The following is a 17,862-nucleotide window of genomic DNA, read 5'->3' as shown; positions in this document are numbered from 1 at the left end:
TGTCATCAACAGATATTACACTGTTATTTGAATCTTTAAAGTCATGTGCTATTCAGCAATTGCAAAGCTGCTCCAGAATGGTAGGACTGGTATGATTAAACTCTAAGGCTGGAGGTTTTCAGGCTAGCACATGTGGATTCCTTAGGTGTGTCTACATAGACATGAAAATACGCAAACTTTTAAATCCTTCCTTCAAACTGACAGAACACACCCTATCTCCCATCCCAAAAGTTTTATAGCTCTATCTGTGGTGCTATAAACAGATTGAAAAAAGTCTGTCTGGGGTTCAGAATAAACTAATCCCCTCACTGGGGCACACTAATGCTACTTTACCACTCTCAGGTAAGCTGGGTCAGCATGGAGGAAAGGCCATGTTTTTCTGCAGACATCTCTCTCAAGCCTTTGTCGGCACTTTCTGACAACTTTGGTTCCTCAGTTCCCTGGAGAACTGGGCACCATGCACAGCATGCAGACACACGTGATGCTAAGAGGCCTTGGAGACAGCACTCTGCCAGGCTGGCAACACCAGCCCCTCAGGATTTCCCTCTGCTGTAGAGCAGCAAAAACCATTCTGTCCAGAGCAGGGTGCACTAAATCCTGTGCACAGCCTGCCAATACAGCCATCTCCTCCTGCTCTTCACAAGCAACTAGCTAGCTGAGATGGGCAATATGCTGATGGACACCTTTCCACAAGCCTCTGTCCACCCTCACAACCTGACCAGCAGTCTGAGCAAGGCTGCTTTAACCAAAGAGGCAAGCACCTGTGGGGACAACCAGACTGAACACAATTATTCAGGTACCCAAGGAAGAGTGGGGTGAAATCTAGCCTGCAGAAAATGAAAACTTCACTAAAAGGAGAAGGCGGCACTCTACCAGAAGGAACAGCTTACGTTTACTTGCAGAGAGCTGGGACTTATACTGGCCTCGAACCAGCCGGCAGGTGGACCCATCTCCATTGCAGACCCCACAGTTATCTTCCTTGACAGCACTTCCCAGCTGGTGGTCACAGCCAACAATCTGGCAAGAAAGAAAGATGTGCAGTTCAATGTGAGCACTTACCAACTGACTGCTCAATCCATCTCTGCAACTAATTACTCTAGATTTCTCTCTTAACATCTCTAGAGGGCCATAAAGTACCTTAGCAATCAAGGAGGCTGAGCAAATCTGGCTGGCAGTGTGCACTGAAGTCAGGTGAGAGATAGGGAACAGGTTAGTTAGTACTCAATGGCCTTTGCAGCTCAGAGAAAGAAAAGAGTACTGTTGGAGGTTGTTATTTTAGGGCATTGTGGACATTTCTTGGTCAGAGTCCTGTCAGAAATTTCTCTTCTTAGAGTTTCACAAAGAAAAATGCCTGAAACAGATAAAAAGACAGATAGGAAGCAGACTGATAGATAAAAGTGAAGAACAGCATGGATCAATAGCAACACGGCTCTGAAATTTTACCTGCTATGCAGCTGGGAAAGCCATGTGGTTTTAATTATGTTTGACAATAATCCCATTCCACACCGTCAGTGCCTGTGTTCAGACATTGCAAAAGATCTGATAAAGAAGGCTGGAATGGTTGCAACAAAAGAATTGAGAGTCATTGCATGAATGTAATCATCTGCTCTTAAACTGGGTTTTTCCTACATGCAAATTGTTTAGTTAAAAATTTTGAGAGTTGAACAGATAAACTAGGTTTCTCAGTTTGCAAAAATCTTGTTATTCTGAGAAGAATCAAACAGTAATTTATAATTAAGTACATTTAAAATTAATTAATGGACTATCTGTTTAACACAGTGTTAATGTAGGCCTTTTGTTTGAACTTTTAAGTTTTACTTACAAGTTATGAATTTTTTACATAAATAAAAGAAATCTAAGAAATTAAGAAAGTTCTTGCAATGTTATAATTACCTTTGTAAGTACTAGAAAATTAAAGGCCTTCTAGCATTCTGGTATTCAGAGTAAGTAATGAACAAATAATTATCTATAACTTCTAATGAGGTTGTGCTAAGGCTCTTAGGCAAACAGAATGTATATATAAACACAGGGAATTCTAAAGAAAGTGGTTTTTAGCTTTAATTTTTCCTGCATTTCTGAGTTTTAGATGAATCTGAGAACCAGAAAATGATGAGAGCGAACAGGGCACTTATCATCAAGACTCATAAAAGCTGTATGTGTAACTTGCGCATTAAAACATTCACAGACTAATATTTCTTATTTGTGCAATGCTGAGTGTGCAGAATTACACATCTTTGCTAGGGTGAGGTAAACTTCGGGGTTTGACACTTGCTCTTCATTTGTCTATGAAAATGCAGTCTTTAAAAACCAGTATTTTCCTTTAGCAATTCAATTCCCATTTCTAACATCATTATTTTACTAGCTGCAGAATAGCTGTTTCTTGATTATGTCATATTGACAATAGAATTAATTTAATTTAAATCATTATAGATTCAAGCTTGATGAAAGCTATCATCAAATTTGTTTGATTTTACCTACTTCTTCCAGGTCAGAACTGGGTCAAGCCTCCTATGCTTACACATTATATTATGATCCCTCTAAGGGAATTAATGAAGCCTAAAGAAGCAACAGTCACAAAAATTATACTTTTCCTTGAAAAGCTAGCCATACCAAGACTGCAAGAGACATTTTAACAAATTAGAAACATCATGACAAATAATGGTTAGAAAACAGAAGCAAAGATAAGCCTGTCTTCACTGTGATTGCTCCATACAAAACTTCCAAATACAGATATACAAATTGTATCCATAGTACTGTGTAAGATTTCCATCTGGTTTTTTTCTAGAATTTTCCTACAGGAGCTTAACTATCTTTGATATATGCAGACTGGTATGCTTTAACTTCCTTGATTGCCACGGTGTAGAAAAGAGGGTAAAAAGGATCATTTGCATGTTCTGAAAACTGAATGCCACTGCCTACACACCAGATTCTCCTTCTAGTGCATTAGAGATCACTAGTACCCACAGCAAAAAGGGTCCTGTTGGGGAGCCAAGATAACACAAAAAAGTTCAGAATTCCCTTTCATATCTGCTGAAAAGTGCAGTTTAGAGTGGTACACATATCTTTATGCCTTTGCCTGTTTTGAAAAGAATATGCGAACTGTTTGGATAGGAAATTGGCAGGATTTTAAATCCAGGTATGAGGTAACCAATTAAAAAAACCCCAGCATTTACTACTTTAAAGCATTTTTAACTTTATGAATCATCAGCTCACATGTTGCCATAGGCTATACCCGATTAAAGTTAATTTATAAACTGAGCGATCTGGAGCTAGGTCACAACTTGTGGAGGAAACCACCAGGAAAATCTCAGGTGCGAAAGGAAGTTAAATTATGGTTTGTTTCTTTTTTTGAGTTGGACAGCCATTACCAGTGTACAGCATAAAAATATTTCTTCTGTTAAAATGCTGTGTCAAATGGAAGTATGAGCAAAGTGAAGTATGGAGACCTTTGTGATTTCTAAAATTTCTTTGGTATTTACAAAATGTATATTAACCTTACTGTATTTGGCTGTATCTCAGATAACTTTATGCAATTAAAAGTTTTGATGAAATTAAATGAATTTCCTATTTGTTCCCAAGGTCTCTGCAGAGATTTTTTCTTTACTGTGTTAGATTATCTGCCTAAATAGATATGCAGAGCTCTGGGAATATGGAATATTTTAATTAAAAAAAATTTTAAGTGATTAACCAATGCCTGAAATAAAAAATATCCCCAAATTTATTCTTTTTTCCTTCTCCTTCTCCTTCCCTCTTCCTCTTCCCATTACTTAGGGGAATTTTTCCATCTTTTGAAGGTAATTACATGCTCTAGAAAGACTGCTAGCATTTGAAATTGAGTCACTGATGCTTTAATATGAAAAACACTACTCCAGATCTCTTACATGAGGTTTTAGTAGCTCTTACATGAAAACATTTTGCAGGCTGGACTTTTGTGACAGCAAAAGATCAGACAAGGAAATATTAAAGTGCTCCTAAAAAAAAATACACAGCTCATGAGAGCAATATCTTTTGCCTCTGAGTGGAAGAAATAGAAATTTGGCTGAGTTAAGAACATGTCATTTCCACAGCATTATTTTCACTGTCCATCAAGGCTGCAGAGAACTCATTGAAAAAGGTTATGGAATGGGTGAAAATATGTCACCACTCGCCAAAAATCTGCAAAGGGTTAACAAGGGTTTCTTCTTTCAGCATCCACCCATAGCGTGAACAAAACAAAGAGGGATGGTTTTAAAATGGCTGTAATCAGAGACGTTGAAGATGCAAGACACTAGGAGAGGCCAGCTACCAAGAAAAGTAGACTGACTTGGTCTGCAGAACTAGAAAAGTCACCAAGACACTGACCTGTGGGCATGTTCACCTGACGAGAGGTGGCTGAGGACCTCATCATGGAAGTAAGCACCATGGAAGGCACTGCTTCATCAGCATGGTGAGCCAAGGAACTCCCATATACAGCTCAGAGTAATGGTTTGGGGGACATTTGTGAATCAGAAGTCTAGTGAGTATTTCACTCTGAAAAGCTTTGAAATGTCAACTCCTTGGTTTGAAGCTGGATCTAATGATGAAATAATGAAGTTTCTGTGGAATAGAAACTTCCCTTTCCAATGCATTCTAGTTCTGATCTCAATATATCCTGAGGGGTTTAGGGAGATGAAGTCTTTTTCAATCCATAAAGGTCTGGGAAGGAAGCCCCCACTAGAAAGGAAAATGGATTACAACAAATTGTGCTTGGAAATGTTCTGAAGTAAGCAGTTTTCATACTCATTTCTATTACCTGTTAAGCTTCCTCCCCTTAAAGCGGGGTAATGAAGTACAGACTTTCCACACTGAAATCTTTTGAGTTTCAAGTTGCTGAAGTGTGGTCAGAGGCTTGAACCGCACATTGTTACTGCACAAAATGTCACAAGCAGCTCCATTAAGTTCCCTAACTATCTAATCCAAACTCCGTTAAAATCAAGAACATGTACTTATAAGTTTGATAAATTTTGGATGAAGCTCTCATGTGTTTCTAAAGGTGCTCCTATGAAACTCATTACTGTTGTAATTAAATGCCCTTAAAGCAGTAAAGGCAGATTTTGCAGAGCTCTGGATGTCTCTCAGTATACGGAAAATGTCAGCCATGTAGTACCAGAGTGAGGAAATCACAGGTGAATACCAACTGCCTGCCCAGACCTTCTTCATCACCTCTAAAGTGAGCTAACTTTTTATTATCCTTATGGGTTTAGCATAGAAAGTCTAGCAACAAAAAGCCAGAATAATAACAGCTAATCCCTAGTTGGCCAAGCCTGTATTGTTTTCTGGCATAAGGTACCACATTTCTGCTCAGAGGTAAAGATTCCATACTATATTTTAGGCTGAAGTCCCAGACTTCGTGCTGAGTTTGACTCTCCCCCCCGTCTTTCCCCCAAACCTCCCCCCTTACTCCAGTTGACAGCTCACAGGCTGACAGAACAAAAATAAGGATATTCCTGACTCTGAGACGCACAGAGAAATAATTTTTACAGGATGCTGCAAGAAAAGAGATGGCTATCAACTTAGCAGATCAACTGCTTGCATGTCATTTAAAGGCATCAGGCTAAAAGTCCAACAACAGGAGTTGGAACTAACCACTGAGTGCGTGCATGAGTGTTATAAGTGCATGTGTTCCCCTTGTGGACTTGAACTCTGGCTCAGTTTAGCACATTTTTCCAGAAACAAAACTGGACCAGCAATGACAGGTTCTGCTCCAGCCCTGCTAGTCTGGAAATGCCCTGAAGTAAGAAGTTTTCATAATAATTTCTATTCAGTATTAAGAAATCCTGGGCAGGAAATAATGTAATAAAGCAAGCTTGCAAATCCAGGCAATTATAAATAAATCTCTCTGTTTTTCAAGGGGCATGTCTGCAGTTCAAACGCAAGAAGTTCTGAGAATCTGAGTAAAAACAAAGTTGCCCTTCACATAGATACTAATGTGGGGCTCAATGTGGGACTTGTGTGGATTGTTACTGCTCAGTTGAAAAACGTTTTGGATCAGAGCCATCATTTCAACTGGGTTCAAAATCTTGCTTTACAGAATCAGCATGAAGAGCTGCTCTACTCTTCAAATTACTGGGGAGAGAACAAGCTTGAGCCTGTACAGCAAATTGGATCTGCGTTGGTGTCTGTGACAGGAGGACTTGCAGCTTCTGCTGATGAGCTATCTGCCCTTCAGCGCACCGACGCCTTTGAGATGACATTTTAGAGCCCCAGCATTTTCCTGGCATAGCCTCGTGACATTATCCTGTCACAGGCAATCTCGAACAGCACCAGGCACGAGGCACGACTCCCTCAGGTCCCTAGGAATTCTGGTGGAGTTCCAACTATCATCAAAGACCATAAGATGATTTTCACAATGGCAAGATAATTAGTAACTATGCTGGTAACAGTAGGACCAGTGGCATGCAATCAGTGTACTTGCTTGGTATTTGAGAGAAACACACCTTGCAACTCTTCAGGCAGTGTGAAAGAAACTTCAGTTACTTACGAGCACCCCAATTGTTAAATACAGCCATTGAAGGGGGTAAAACACACCTCCCAACACATGAAACATGGCTGGCCAGATTGTAGATTTGTTGCTGCTGGTTGCCTTATCTACCACTAATCCACTGCAACCAATCTGCAGATCCTGCTTGGTACCTGTCCCATCATTCTCGGGTAGCCAGAGCTCTCTGCCATTAATATATTTAAACAAAGACCCTTATGTAGCCTCACTCAACCAGAACAGCAATACCAACACAGGTGTTGGAAAATACCAACCATACAATGAGAATCAATGGTTCAGCCAAAGCTCTAGAAGCAAACAGCAAACACCCACCAGCAGAAGGAACTCTGGAGAAATTTATATTTCTTAATTTTCTCTCAGGGAAAAAGAAATATAAAATTTCTCTGAAGCTACCTGTCATTTAACAAATAGAAATTAAACTAATTTTAAAGCTGGCATGTCTAAATAAGGATTACAGATGCTCTGAAGTCTTGGGTGGGGAAAAGTTAACTTGTTACATGCAAATTAATTAGGAGGAATCTTCCAAGATAAAAAAAAAAAGATTGATTTTCTTCAGGTTTAGTCATTTTTAACCAACCCATTTTTTTTGTGTGGACCACCATAGGAGAGTCCACAGATTTATGAACACAGCTCTCTGTAATTCATTCTCTGATGATACAGAAATCCAGAGGCTGCTGCTGTGTAAAAGGCAACATTTAAACAGAACTAACTTCCAAGAGTTTATAAACGGGCAAAAATAGGAAGAAAAGAAGCTTCTGTGATTATTCATATTCACTTACCATTTAATTTACACTTTGGTTTTCACTGTATTTAGGTTTACATACCCACATTGAGTTGGAGTAAAAATTAGTTTCTCCTCTATCCTTACATGCTTGTGTATTTCTTGAAGAAGGAGAAGAGAATGCCCTAACTTTGTTTTTTTTAGCTAGTGCTCTTTAGCAGATCATCACTGAAATACTTGCTTTTCTCCAGAAGAATGACATCTATTTGTCTGGATATCTAGCAGTTCTGGGGGGGGGAAGATTTATCAGTTTTTGAAGAATATTAAAACACTACACTTGTGTTTCTGCTAAAAGACTAGAACAAAGTATCTCTGAGGAGGTGCTAACCTCTGTTTGTCCAGAAAGTAAAAAAATTGCTAACTCAGGGCAGGGGGTTACTAATAGCGCAACTGAGGATTCTTTCACACTCAAAAAATAATCCCATTTCCCTTCCACTCTCTACCACAAAACCATTCCTACCTGGCATGACGAGCAATTTAACCATTTGGCTACTACTCTTATGAATCATGGTTCTCCACCACACTGCTTTCTGTGCGCTGGAAACATGTCGCAGTAGGGGAAAAGCTACCTCTTTTGCCTCAGAAAAACTGAAATTCATCAACAACAGAACAAAATTATGATTTGCTACCTGCAAAATATTCAAATGGCAATTCAGTCATTCAGCTCGACATAGGTTCAAAACATATGAACAACAAATCAAGAATTCAGTACTTTCTGAAATATTACCTCTGCAGAAGACATCTAGGTTTCAAAGGACTATATAAAAAAAAAAAGGTTACAAACAGGAGGTAGAAATAGCTGAACTACACAAGACTGAAATCCCAGCACTATGTAAATACCTTGATATATTTTTCCAAAATAATTTCCTTTACACGACCTGATTTCTGTCATAGTCTTGGCAGAAGAAAAAGATTATTACTGGAAGTTGTCCTGGGGGACAAACCACTTCTAAAATAATATGGGTTGGTGGAAACCAAAATGATGCTTGTTTTTAGAGAATTAATAAAACAAAGGCTGTTCATTTCTCTACCTTGCCATCAAACAGGTAAATAACAGCACTTTCAGACCTTCTGTGTGAGTGAAAGACAGAAACACAGGTAAAAATCTCCTACTGGAAGTTCCTGTCTCAGAGTTTTCACAGTTAGGTAATGTCTAAGTGTAGAAAAAAGAGATCTTGTGAAAATCAGCACACAATCCTCCTAGGTACCACTGCTAAAGGAGGACAAGAACAGTTGCTAATATTAGACCAATTATTGTTGCAGGGTAGAAAAATGCAGATCAGGGGTTAACATGGGGCGGGATAGACTCCTGGTGTTCTCATTCCCCAGAACTGCAGCTGACTTGAAAGGAGGGCATGCAAAGAAATCAGATCCCAAGCTAAGGAATGACTAGGAGCAGCCATGGGCCCAGCTGCAAATTCCTGCAGCTACATCCCAAGTGTATCCCACATGGACAGTCAGGGCCCAAGGCAGGCTTGTAAGCTTTCGAGAGCCTGCTGAGGTGACCACCTAATCTTATTTTTACCTGTCTCATGCAGGTTTACTGTGCCAATGAGTAAATTTTCATACACCAGACTCTGTAAGTACTGGTTAATGTAGAACCACAAAATAGAACCATGGACTAGTTTGGGTTGTAAGGGACCTCTAAAGTTCATCAAGGTCAACCCGCCAGCCACTGGCTGAACACAGAATCAAAAAAAGACCTCCAAGATCACCAAGTCTGACTTCTGATCAGGTCCACGTAACTAGAGTTAGCTAAAGGTAACTAAGCTCGTGAGCTGACTTGAATTCACTGTGCAGCACAGCAAATAAACTCTTAGGAATCAATAAATCAGAATTTTTTAAAACCACCTTCAGCATTATGTGGAAGTAGATCTTTAAACAGAAATTAAATACTCTGTAAATAGTAAACATTAATATAGGCATTTAGGATGCAGCTTTCTTTAGCAAATAACCTGTAAAATTAAAAGAATGTAAAGGAGAAAGTTGTCCAGTTTTGTGAGAAGAAATGAAAGGCTGTTTTTGGTCCTAAACAACTTTTTTGTAATAACAAATTTAGTTAACAGCTTTCTTAGACATCTCCAGCTTTATAATCATTGGGTCTGATCCTACAATTAGAGCTATAATATGACTGGTCATGCTATTCTATCATATAGATGAAGTAATTTTATGGTCTTTAATAAAAAACCCCCAGCAATAACAGTAATAGTAATAATAACAATAATGAAAACATTCATACAATTAGAATTAGGCTTGGTTTATCAACAAAAAAATAGCTTTTCAAGTTTTATGTAGAAAGCAGAAAGCAAAAGTAGAACTCTTATCTTGCTTCTTCAGAGAAATTTAAGGAATCAATAGGTCTTACACTTCTACAAGTGTACAAGAAGTCAGCTTGTATATAAGTTTTCCCAAATACATTTCTCATCAATTTCTTGGACTAGTATGACTGGTTTTGACTTTTCAGCCAAATGGTGCTGCCAACTGTAGCATCATTATTTTTTTCTCAGAATTTTCTGCTAAAGTTTACTCTGTCTTTCATAGATCATGGCTACACTTTTTCCCTTTGATTGGAAACCTAACACTGTTTCATCCTTTCAGCAGATAGTTTATTAACGGACATTTTCAGTGTCTAACCTTCCAACGTGAAAATGGTGCAGCTGTCACGATTTTCCACAGAGAAGAACTTATGTTGTCCTGAGCTATGGCTGAAATGTTTAAAGCAAACCCACAAATCACACACTTCACAGAAGCTAATGTGACGTGTGGTCCCCTGGGACCCCTGGGATCCCTGGGCTGAAGAGGCTGAGAGGACAGCAGAAGACAAGGGTCACTCTGGCTGTGTAAGTACAAGAGACTACCCAGACTGAAAATGTCTTGTTCATGATTGTGACTTCAGGGAAGCAGAACTCATTTACACGAGGTGAGGATTTGGCCATGATATTGATGGGATATGCTTTTGGGAAACTACGCAATAATTCACTATTCGGCCACATTTTTAATGAAAACCATAAAAATTACCCCTGATCTGGTATTATACAGAAACAGATTCTGACATCTGTACTGGAGATAGCCAAAGCCTTGAATAATCTTTGATCACCCATCCGAGGAAGCAAAGACTTTCTTGTTCTTCCTTGCCAGAGTTAAGAAAAAGAAGATTCTTCAGAATTCACACAAGCAGAAGGCAAAAATTATGTTGAGAGAGAACTAAGTAAGAGGACTAAAATAACAGGAAGAAGTGAAATGGATGAGGAAAACAGAAAAAAATCCAAAAATTAAAACAGGAAGGCAGGAAGTGGCGGAAGGAAGGAAGGAAAATACCCATGTTGCTTCCTTTTCAGAGAGATTAAACACAAGGTTTGAGCTGCATGAAACAGAGTGTATGAATCAGTATTCCAACACACATGCTCACTGCTGCCAATTTCCTGCTTTTTTTTGCTGTGACAATGTGTAGTGTGACGACAAAGAATGAGCTTGATTTCAAAGACAAGGAGGAGCAGGCTGTTCCTGAAGGACTGTACCCTGTGGAAAGTGACCCACATTGGAGCAGTTTGTGAAGAGCTGCAGCTCACAAGATAGACTTATGCTGAAGAAGTTCATGGAGAACTCTCTCCCCTGGGAGAGATTCCACACGGAACAGGGGAATGCTTCCTCTCCCTGAACAGCAGCAGGAGCAATGTGTGATGAACTGATTGTAACCTCTGTTCCCCATCTCCCTTTACTGCTTACAGGGAGGAGGAAGAGGAAAGGAGGGAGAGGTAGGGGGAAGATGTTTTTTGAGATTTGTTTTACTTCTCTTCCTCTGATTTTTTATTGGCAATAAATTCAATTCATTCCCGCAAGTCTGTTTTGCCCATGATAGCGATCAGTGATGACCTCTTGCATTCCTTATCTCAACCCATGCGCCTTCAGTTAAAATTTCTCTCCCGACATGGTTGCAGAGAGCAGCTTTGGTGGGTACCTGGCATCCAGCCAGGATGAACCCATCATTCTCCAACTTCGCACCTTCAACTGTTGCATGCAGAAATTGCTTAATAATCTCAAAACCATAAAAAAGGATTTGAAGTACAGGAATTTATTTTGCAAACAGGGGAAATTAAACTAGAAACTGGAAGTTTTAAATGTGTTGTCCTCAGTATACCCATTAATTCTATCTATAAAGACATTTCATAATGTGGAACTTCAAATCATTATTTCCCTAAAGACCATTCTATTGACTTCAGCATTGAGGTTCAAGCTAGTTGTAGTACACCAAAGGGGCACTACAACTGATGTAGTGTATTTATAAGCTGATGTAAACTCAAAATGAGACCCAAAGATCTGAGAAGTAATCTGTATTTCTTTAAAAAAAGGAGAAAGAAAGGACACCCAAATTACAGAGATATCCATAGAGGAAGGCATTTAAAATTTTCAGAAGGAGCAAGAAGATTATGAAGAACTAGAACATATAACATTCTGAGTATTTTTGTTTGAGAAATGCTGTTGTTTGGTCTGTGACACGACAGAGAGAAAAAAAAATATGTTCAGACATTAATTCCTATAAATTTCTCAGGTGTTTCACACAAAGAAAAAAGGCAAGTTATACATCTCTTCATGGGGAAAATGCATTTACGTAATATGGAAAGATCCATGTTTATATAATACAGAGAGAGGCAAAATGCTTGCAGCTTGCATGATTTCTGAGCTATCACAGTCATGGGTACTGGCCTATGCCTTGAAGTATATCTGAATCAGCTACTGATTAACTTCTCCAAAATTCAATCTCCATAAATAAAACTAAAAATATTTTGAAGAATCTCTAACCATACTCGTGGAATCAAAGATTCAGGGATACAGCCTGTTCTATACACAAATTTGGTTTTGCTTGCCCAGAATAGAATCAGACGTCTCTTCTGACTTATACTACTAAGTGACCAGCAGGCAAAACAAAGGCTTCAGCTCAAAATCTCATAATTAAACAAAGACTCATAAATATGCATCTAAGGTACTGGTAGTCTTAAACCTCCAAACTGTATGAAAAACAAAGGATAAATATGAGAGAGAGATCTTAACATTTCCAAATACTGCACCTTTTTACAATTACATTCTTGTCAATGAGAGTGAAATCCATCACCTTTAAATCAGGAGTGAGTATTGAGGCACACAGAAGCAATACAACTAGCCTTTAATTTCAGTAATCTGAAGAACAGTCGGTGACCACACAATAGGCTATTGGTTGACCCAAGTCTTGCACAGAAAGAAATATATTCCTATTGTTAGTTAAGATAATTAACACTGTTGTTTGACTTACTGGGAAAAATGCTCTATGTCAGCATACACTGATCTTAATATCACTTTTACTAATTCAGGACTCTTGCATCTAATTAAATAAAGATATGTTTTATGTATAATATTGTAACTCAAGAACATCTCCTTGGTTGCTATAATACTTGGATCAATGCAAGCTGATAGGAGGGTAAACTTAAAGTTGCTTTCAGTAGTTTTGCTCTGAGTAATCCGGAAAACATATTATTCACCTTCAACATAGTGCAACTGTTGCAAAGGATCTGTTATTATAGAATCATAGAATATGCTGAGTTGGAAAGGACTCATCTGGATCATCTAGTCCAACAGCTGTCACTGTGCAGGACATTCCAAATTTCAGAACATGTCCCTGAGAGCACTGTACAAATGCTTCCTAAAGTCAAACAGGCTGGTGCTGCGACCACTTTGCTGTTACAATGCCCCACCAACCTCTGGGTGAAGAATCTCTTTCCTTATGTCCAATTTAAACCTTCTACTACTCAGCTTCATGCCATTTCCCAAAGTCCTGTCACTGGCCATGTGAGTGAAGAGATGGGTACTTCCTTTTCCCCTCCTGAGAATGTAGAAGGCCACAAAGGGATTTCCCAGGCTGAGCAGAAAAAGTAACCTGAGCCACTCCTCATACATCTTCCCCTCAAGGACCTTCACAGTCTCTGTGACCCTTTGGACACTCTCTAACAGTTTAGTATCTTATACTGTGATACTCCAAACCAGCTGCCAGCACGGGAGGCGAGGCTGCCCCAGCTCAGAGCAGGGCAGGACAATCCCCTCCCTTGCCCAGCTGTGATGCTGTGCCTGATGCACCCCAGGACAGGGTTGGCCCTCCTGGCTGCCAGGGCACTGCTGACCCATGTTCAACTTGCCAGGACCCCCAGGTCCCTTTCTGCAGGGCTGCTCTGCTGCACCTCATTCTACAATCTGCATACAAAACCACGGTTGCTCGTACCAGGTGCAGAATCTGGTTCTTGCTGTTAAACTACATAAGAAATACACTTCACTTTTTAATCTTCAGGACCTTATATGAAAGATACATCCTAGGAGACTTCATTTTTTGCAGTCGTGACAAAAAATATGTATATTAATGCCGTTGCTTGCCCCAAATCATGCCATTTCAGAGACATCTTATGAAAATGCTGCTTTTCTTCCAGGTTCATTATGAACTCTCACAAACTACTGAGACCCATGATTATTATGTTTACGTTATGTCAACGACTTTAGCTAAGTGGTAGCCTGCAGCTCTTACTGCAAATGAATAGAAATAATTTCTAAAATCACATTTTGTCTTGTCTGAAGTTTACATGCATTCTCTATAATTACAGAAATAAGTTTATTCACAAAAATGTTACAGAGAAAGAATGCCCCACTGGTTCTTCCATAATTCTATGGTTTCCAAAACTTTTAAAATAACCTTTATAGAAGCAATGGAAGATCACTGCTTTTAAAGGAAGCTCACCATTTATTATGGACAATTCCATTCTCTTTACCATTCTGGACTACTTATGTAGGACTAGCTATTGCTGTGATAGATGGTAAAGCAATTTCTCTGCCATAGCATACAGTTAGGACAAATCTAATTATGGATTTTTTAATGCAGTACCTCTACTGTCGCAAAGGTATGACAGGCTAACAGGGATACACTGAGTCAATAATATTTTGAGTTGATTTAAATTTAACACACCCATTTTTCACTATGAGGAATACAGCATGAGCATTCATAGTTTAATTTTTTTGGTCATCCTCAAAAATGCGGTAATTGTAAATATATGGCAAATTGGTTGAAGAAACTGAATGTTGAAGAACATGGCAACTATAAGGTCATTTATGCATTAAAAATTACACTACCATTTTAGGGTACATAAGAAAGAGTTAGTTTAACTAAAATTACACAGGGACACTACTGCTAGTATATTATATCTATTTTCAAGCCACAGAGAAATAACATCAGTGTTTATAGTTTTAGCAGTGCAGTTACCTTCAGACTTCCAAGTAAGAATGTCATGAGAATGCAAATGAGTTTGTTTCAGATACTTAGGAACTCTGTTTCTAAGGGAAAGTTTGATTGAGAAAAAGTATGCTTCATATTTGGACTAAGCCAAAAATCAGCCTGCTTCTAAATCCTAGGCCACTACATGCAAAAAACTTTGAATCTTCTTCCCATCCAGATTTTTGTGCTTCCAGTCAAGTTTTTAAAATATTTGAAAACAGAAAACAAGACTAAAAATAGCCTGTTTCATTAGGCAATCTAGAAATTTGTGATGCATGCCCTTGGTTTCGGTCAAGAGGTCTCGATGACTGCTTTCTTCAGAGCAGAAATGAGACTAATCCAGGAACTATCTACTCTATTTCATTTACTTAAGGACTGTCAAACCCACCCCCCCCACCCCCAGAAAAAAAAAAGCAGTTGAAAGCCGACTAGAAAGCCAACGACACATCAAGTTTACATAGATTTTAAGGTCACTGTGCAATGAAACATGAATCTACACTCAACTGTTTTTGAGACCTAGGTGTGCTCAGAACCTGACAGGGATGGTGAAAAAGTCCTCTCCTTCATCAACCAGCAGCCTACATGTAGTTTAGAAGAATAAAGTATGATGTAGATAGAGCAAGTAATTTAACAGAAGCAATGATAGAGCATCAGTGTATAAATAAAAGCACCAAAGTCATAAAAACCAAATTAGGATGCAAATAAATGGATTGAATGACCAAGAGATCTCCACACACTGTGAAGGGAAGGGTCTAAAAGTCCCCATTTGTTACAAATTTTCATTGGTAACAAATAAGGAATGCTAACATCCAAGGAGATGTAGCAGCTTGCTTAGTCCTACAGGAAAAATGGCACTATTTTTCACTTTAGTGCCTCATCTACTGCCATACAGGTTTCTGATTTACAGGGAGCAGTAATCCTCAAAGATAATGCAATTTGATTGATAGACCTTGACAACTTTGATGTATCGAAGTTAAAAGCTACAACATTACTTTATACTTGGTGCTTCAAATCAGATATGCTACTGCAGCTATAGAGAACAGTTCAAAAGCGTAAAAAAATCCTTCAAAAGAACCCCAAGGGAGCAGCATAAAGTGAGAAAATAATATTTGAGATTATACATGTCTCCCCCTTCCACCCCCTCCAAAAAAACCCCAAAACCCAATAGTAAAAGAAATCTGAAACAGATTAATAAAATAAAGACCCTAAATTTACACAAGTATGGAGGAAGAGAGGGAGTGAGCATGTGAGAGAGATCTGAGGAGGGGAGTCGTGAGGAGAGGGGCTGAGGCAGGGCTTCTTTCCTTACTTGGCACAAGCCACTGATGCACATGTCCAGGGATTCAGTGTAGCACCGTGTCCCATCCAGAACTTTTGGCGCCAGCTCCACAACCAGAGCCGTTCCTCTGGCTTGGCACTTGAGTGAGCACGGGTTGTCAGGGTCATTAGAGACGGGGAGCCACTCGTACAACTGCCCTTGGTACTTGACATCGTTGTGAGCAGAGCACTGCTGGGCACGAAAATCACCTGCTTCTGGTGGGCAGTCCTGCAGAAAAGGAGGAGGAGAAGATGAGCAGGCCTCTTCAGCACCGCCAGTTGCAGCATCATGCAGCTGGCGGGGCTCCACAGCTGCCAGATGGAGACAGTTTCTGCTTAGACAAAAAACACACATAATTCAATAGATGATTATACCTTTCTTTCTTCTTTCCATGAAAGTACTGAAAGAGCACAAAGACCATATGTAAATGGGAAATAAGAAATGCACTGTTCATGTCTTAACCACAGCCTTGTGGTTAAGCAAAAGAGGGTCAGAATGCTCTTGCTGGAACTTATTCTACTTGTGCACATATATGGAGAAACATGTGTGCACAGCCACTCTGTTCCAGACAGGTTTTACCCTTTGTTTGAGGAAAAAAAATAAAAAGAACTATGTGATTCGGTTCTTTATTTAAGCTCTTGCCACTAGCTTTTCTTCTTTTTGCCTCAGTGACATAAATCAATTGCTGGGGCAAAATGAATCAGAAACATTTGATACATATTTGCATTTCTTTAAGCTAAGATTTAATAGCTCACATAATCAGGGACTTCCAACTGAGAAGATCTTAAAAAAACCCCCTTTTTTTTAATTCTTCAGGAGATTTGTGAGTCATATAAATCTAACTCTGAAGTCAGTCTACCAGCTTTGGATATGAAAGACATGGAGGCTGCATGTCACTTTGTGACATGAATGGATCATTTTTTATTATTAAAATCTAAAATAAAATCTGTGTTAAAAACTAAGCTTTCAAATCTCCTCTCAAAGGAACACAGCACAGTCTTGGCTATGAATTTGTCATTTGTAAGCCCTTGGCCTGAACCTAGGTTAGCCCTTCTGGCCTCTCATTCACTGTTGGAATGTGATTATGGCTATTTTATTTGAATGTTGAATAATCTTGGGTCGCAACATTTCAAACCTTTTTTGTTGTGGACTATACACACATACAAGCTGTGGCCTTAGCCACAGATTGTAATCTAATGTTCTTTGTACCATGCGAGGAAATTTTCAATTAATTCACTTTGTGTTCGAGTCTGATGCACCCCAAAATTAAAGGGTCAAATTCCAGTCAAAAGTTCTGTGATCTAAGTAGAAGGCAATAGTTTTCCTGTTACAAAAGGTTCAATGGAGTAAGGCATAAGAGAAAAAATGATGTGGGTTAAATCTCTCCAAAGAAATATGTATCAAAGAGTAATAACCCAGAGCTCGTTTTTCCTTTTTGAAAGTGGAGGTTGAAAGTCGAAGCCTGTAACTGGTATTTTACTGCCGAAGAACTCAGTTTTTCTATCAATATAATACAGAAGATTAAAAAAAATATTTCAAGTATTTCAGTTTGATTTTAAAATATAAAGAAAATCTGAGGGGCAATCAGGGTCTTTTTATGATCTGGGCAAACTTCTGTTACAAGACAAAGTTTGGACACTGAAGCAAGCTGAAAAATATGTGGGGAATTCATTATTCCTCTACAGCTCTGTAATTAGAGAAAAAGTGGTCTTTATGGTCTGCTCTTATACAAAGGATGAACAATAAGATAGTTACAGCTTGACCCAAGATCTGCTTTAGTTCTATTTTCAAACAAGAAAAGAAGAACACAGTGGCCTTATTTCCTACCACAAAATCTTCTGGTGCCTACCCTTCTGTGAATTTTTCTGTCTGTAAATGAACACAGTCAGGTCTATTGGTTTGGCAGATACCCAAGCCAAGGCTTGGTTGCAGAAATCCAAGCCAGCTCTCTAGCTTGGCTT

General features: G+C 39.0%; 1 protein-coding gene across 1 annotated transcript in view; it reads right to left on the bottom strand.

Moving 5' to 3' along the window:
• ADAMTSL1 (ADAMTS like 1) overlaps window positions 1–17,862 on the bottom strand; it is a 311,100-nt gene that overhangs the window by 127,945 nt on the left and 165,293 nt on the right. Inside the window, exons 5-6 of the mRNA XM_063181380.1 lie at window positions 15,893–16,129; window positions 891–1,017 (exon numbers count right to left, since the gene is read on the bottom strand). Of these exons, the coding sequence (XP_063037450.1) occupies window positions 891–1,017; window positions 15,893–16,129 (364 nt within the window). The remainder of the gene's footprint in view (window positions 1–890; window positions 1,018–15,892; window positions 16,130–17,862) is intronic.

The sequence above is a fragment of the Melospiza melodia genome, chromosome Z (genome assembly GCF_035770615.1).
Source record: "Melospiza melodia melodia isolate bMelMel2 chromosome Z, bMelMel2.pri, whole genome shotgun sequence".
Lineage (NCBI taxonomy): Eukaryota > Metazoa > Chordata > Aves > Passeriformes > Passerellidae > Melospiza > Melospiza melodia.
This window is presented reverse-complemented; position numbering and strand designations above follow the sequence as displayed.